The 4,285-nt window shown below is 58.0% G+C and overlaps 1 protein-coding gene across 1 annotated transcript in view; it reads left to right on the top strand.

Annotated features, from left to right (window-relative positions):
* LOC107115305 (putative IQ motif and ankyrin repeat domain-containing protein) overlaps positions 1 to 1,082 on the top strand; it is a 3,936-nt gene extending 2,854 nt beyond the window's left edge. Inside the window, exons 5-6 of the mRNA XM_015416986.1 lie at positions 442 to 612; positions 887 to 1,082. Coding sequence (XP_015272472.1) covers positions 442 to 612; positions 887 to 941 — 226 coding nt within the window. The 3' untranslated portion in view covers positions 942 to 1,082. The remainder of the gene's footprint in view (positions 1 to 441; positions 613 to 886) is intronic.
* The last annotated feature ends 3,203 nt before the right edge of the window (positions 1,083 to 4,285 follow it).

Below are 4,285 nucleotides of genomic sequence, written 5' to 3'. Positions count from 1 at the left end.
ACTCAGATCCCCCCCCCCCGCCTTGAACTTGCGCAGCTGCTGGTTGAGAAGAGGCTGCAACGGTCATGTGTGCACTTGCTCTGTCTCTCCCCCTCTCTCACACACCCCCCTTTGTAGTGCTGTTTGTGCCGGCAGGCAGGCAGGCAGGCAGGCAGGCAGATAGATATCAGCAGGTCCAGCGCTCCCAGCTACTTGGGCCTCAGTGTGAGCTGGGTCACAGGCAGAGAGAGGCCTGCAAAAAGAAGCTGAACAAGATTTCTGCCAGACAAGGCAGATGTGGGGAGGGGGCGAGGAAGGGAGACAAGCGGGGGGGGGGCCAGGCGGTCTGGGGCGGAGAGGGGATGTCTACCGGTGGCCCCTGACGCAGGCAGGAGGAGCTGTTTCTTCCGTCTTGCCCGAGGCCCTCTGCCCTGCCGATGTGCTCTGTCCTCACTTCAACAGGTATCTGTCCCTGCTGAGACCAACAGACGGGCCAGAATACGCAGACACCGAATTCCAGGCCGCTCGAACAGAGAAGTTCAAACTTTTTGTGATCACTAAACAGCACCACCCCCCCGAGGACCTCCTGCAGACTCTTCTCCCCATCCAAGTTGTTCTGCGCAGGAGCAGTCGGTAGGCGCTGCCTGCACCCGTCCCCCCCATTAAAGCCACGTCTGAGCTCTGGGCTTGCCGCTTTGTGTGATGCATCCTGGGGCCAGAAGGGTAGACCATGCTCCCTGCCGGGGAGGGGAGGGGAGGGGAAGACAGGCAGCTGGCGAAGCGGCCAGAGGCCCTGCGTGCCAGCCCGGGGAGCACCGGCAGCACCTCTGCGGGGCTGTGTGTTCCCTGATGCACTGAGCCGTGCACGTGTGTGTGTGGGGTGTGTGTGTGTGCTGTTCTTTTTCAGAAAGCGAGGCTGCAGGAGAGGCCCCGTCTCACAACGGCTTCCTTCTGCCTTCTGAATGCCCTGCGTGACCTTCACAGGGAAGGGAGGGAGGCCGGCCTGCTGTGCCTCAGCCCCCGGAAGCTCTCCTCATTCTCTCGGAGACCAAGCGGGCCCTGGGGCCCCAGCAGCAGCAGAGCTGGCCCTTAAATAAACTGGTCCTGGAATGGGTGCCTCCTCTGAGCCTTTGTCCTGTAGGGTGACTGAACAGGCAGCCACCCCAGTGGGAAGGCACAGAGCCCCCCCTCCATCTCAGGTGCCTCAGCAAAGGGGAAGTCCCCCCCCCCCCGAAGTTCATAGCCCCACTCCCTTGAGGTCAGTGATCCTCCCATGCCGAGTTGTCTCCTAGTCCTGCTTTGCACCACCTTTTTTGAGTCTAGTGACCGGCAACCAAACCTGGGCTTTTCTGCATGCAAAGTATGAAGTAACTGACCACTGAGCAACAGACCCCAAATGACAGAATAACCCAGAGTTGGAAGGGGCCCTGCAGGCCATCTCGTCCAACCTCCTGCTGCTCGATGCAGGATCAGCCTAGAGCAGTGGTGGTGAACCTATGGCACGGGTGCCAGAGTTGGCATTCAGAGCCCTCTCTGTGGGCACGCGTGCCATCGCCCCAGCCAGGCCCAGAAGGGATCTCAAAGGTCATCTAGTCCAACCCCCTGTAGCTTCATGTGTGTTCACGTGACTGTCTTGGAGACTCTTCTCTCACGATGGTCCAAGCCAGAGCAGGCTGGTGTGACAGGTAAAGTTATTTCCTCACCCAGACATCATGGACTGAGAAACGGTATTGTTCAGTGGTTGGAGTGTCAGACTAGGGCAGTGGTGGCGAACCTATGGCATGGGTGCTAGAGGTGGCACTCAGAGCCCTCTCTGTGGGCACGCGTGCCATCGCCCCAGCCAGGCCCAGACCATCATGAAAGTGTCGAATTCTCTGCCAAATAATTTTAAGTAAACATAAGCATTTGGGATTGCTTTCCTTACTTTGTTTGGATCATCTTAAGTTAATGTATGAGTTGTTTCTTCTAAAGTAAAACCTCAGTACTCAGGTTAAATTGCCGTGTTGGCACTTTGCGATAAATAAGTGGGTTTTGGGTCGCTGTTTGGGCCCTCGGTCTCTGAAAGGTTTGCCATCACTGGCCTAGAGCATCCCAGACAAGGGTTTGTCCAGCCGCTGCTCCACGACTGCCAGGGAGGGGGAGCTCACCACCTCCCTAGGTAGCTGATTCCACTGCTGAACAACTCTGACTGTCAGAAAGTTTTCCCTAAGATCCAGCCGGTGCCTCCCCGCCCTCAACTTAAACCCATGATTGCGAGTCCTCTCCTCTGCTGCCCACAGGAACAGCTCCCTCTGAGGCGACAGCCCTCCAAATACTTCAAAAGAGAGCCATTCTGTGTGCCCCCCCCCCAACCTCCTCTTCTCCAGACTGAACCTTCCCAAGGAGTCCCTCAGCCTTTCCTCGCAGGGCTTCCTGGTCTCCAGGCCCCCAGTCGTCCTCGTCGCGCTCCTCTGCACCCCTGCTCCGTTCTGTCCACGTCCTCCTTGGATCCTCCTTTACTGAAACCCAGGTGAACAGCACCAGCAGCATTCCCTTGACCTGAATTGCCTGGGCTCGCCAGGCCAGGGTGTCGGCTCCTGCGTTTTGAGAGGCTCCGCCCACTCTCTCTCTCTCTCGCCATCCGCTCAGCAGAGGAGGGCCCAGTGGCATGTCTTCCAGCCCAACTCTGGCAGCTCCATTCCTGATGGGCACTGTTGAGGCAAAGCTTCCGGCAGGGTCCCCCATGATGTCCTCCTGATGACGGGTAAACTGGAGGACTGTGGAGTGGACTCTGGGACAGTTAGGTGGACGGGGGACTGGCTGGAGAACCGCACTCAAAAGAGTAGGTGTCAGAGTGGCATTTCATCTGAATGGAGGGAGGTGTCTATGAAACCTGAATTGTTGTTGTAAAGCACAACGGTGTGCCAGGTCCAGAGAACCACACTGGCTGCCAGTGGGTGTTACCTGCTGTGTTCCGCCGCTCGAAGGGCTGGTTTGGGAGAAGGGTTTGTAAAGGGCTCTCCACTCCCCTATCAATCTGCCTGGCCATCCCTTGGCTGCTTACGGGTGCTTCCTGATCTGAAGTCAAGGTGGGTGGGTGGGTGGGTGGGTGGGGCGGGGCCTCTTGCAGCAGGGCAGCGTAGCTTTGCCATGCCCTAGCCATACCTGCTCATCTGGTGCCAGGTTCTGTGGGGTCAGGCTAAAAACATTTTTACACAGTCTCTGCCAATGTGTTGTCGTTGGTCTGCATTGACCAGTTTACTGCCTTAATAATCACCCTGATATTCCAGCGCCTGCAGTATTTTACATTGAAAGGTGCTAGACATTAAATAACCCTAACAAATTAATATCATTAGATTATCAGATGGTGGCGGCCAAACTAACCTGGTGGCCCACAGGCTGTTTCTGTCGGCTCCAGGGGACGCAGGGTCCTCTGCCACTCCTGCCACTGGTGAAAGGCAGACTTGCCAGTGGCGGCTACTGGGGCCTCCACCGCGAAGGAGGCATATATCCAGCAGCAGGCCCAAGCGCCTCTCCTCCATCACTGGCACCAACGGAGGAGCCCCATCGAAGGCTGGGAGTAGTGGGATCCCTGCCCTTGGCCCGCCCCGACTCAGGCACAGGACCTCCGTCTTCGCCGGATTCAATTTCAGTGGGCTCAGCCTAAGCCACCCAGCCATGTCTTGTGACGCCCAGTCCAGGTCTTCCGGTTTAGAGTCAAGACCGGCCACCGAACAGCAGATAGAGCCGGGTGTCATCTGCATACCGGTGACATCCCAGCCCATGTCTCCGTGGGCCATCTGGGCAAGGGGGTGCATGTAGATGTCGAATAGCACACTGGGGACACAGCGCCCCCCCCCTTGAGGCGCCCCACAGTCCCCTGAGTGCCTTCGGGAGAGCTGTTCCCCCAGCACCACCCTTTGTCCCCGACCTTGGAGGAAGGAGGCGAGCCACTGCAAGGCAGGCCCCTGGAGCCCAGTGTCGGCCAGGTGGTGGATCAGGAGCTGATGGTCGACCGTGTCGAACACTGCCAACAGGTCCAGCAACAATAGCACTGCCGATCTGCCTTGCTCCAGATGCCTTCGGAGGTTGTCCGTGAGGGTGACCAGTGCCATCTTTGTCCCGTGGCCTGGGCAAAAGCTGGACAACCTGACTCACAATCGAGCTGATATCTGGGTGGAAAGTTACATCTTGTGATCTAGGTCATGGAAAGTTATGGGAGAGAGAGAGAGACGGGCTTCCCCTCTCCTTTTCTCTCTCTTTCCTTCCCCAGCCCCCACCCCTCCCACCCCCACCCCCAAGGAGGCTGGGGAAGGAAGGGAGCCCT

Source organism: Gekko japonicus, unplaced genomic scaffold, assembly GCF_001447785.1.
Source record: "Gekko japonicus isolate JY-2015 unplaced genomic scaffold, Gekko_japonicus_V1.1 scaffold505, whole genome shotgun sequence".
Taxonomy (NCBI): Eukaryota; Metazoa; Chordata; class Lepidosauria; order Squamata; family Gekkonidae; genus Gekko; species Gekko japonicus.
This window is presented reverse-complemented; position numbering and strand designations above follow the sequence as displayed.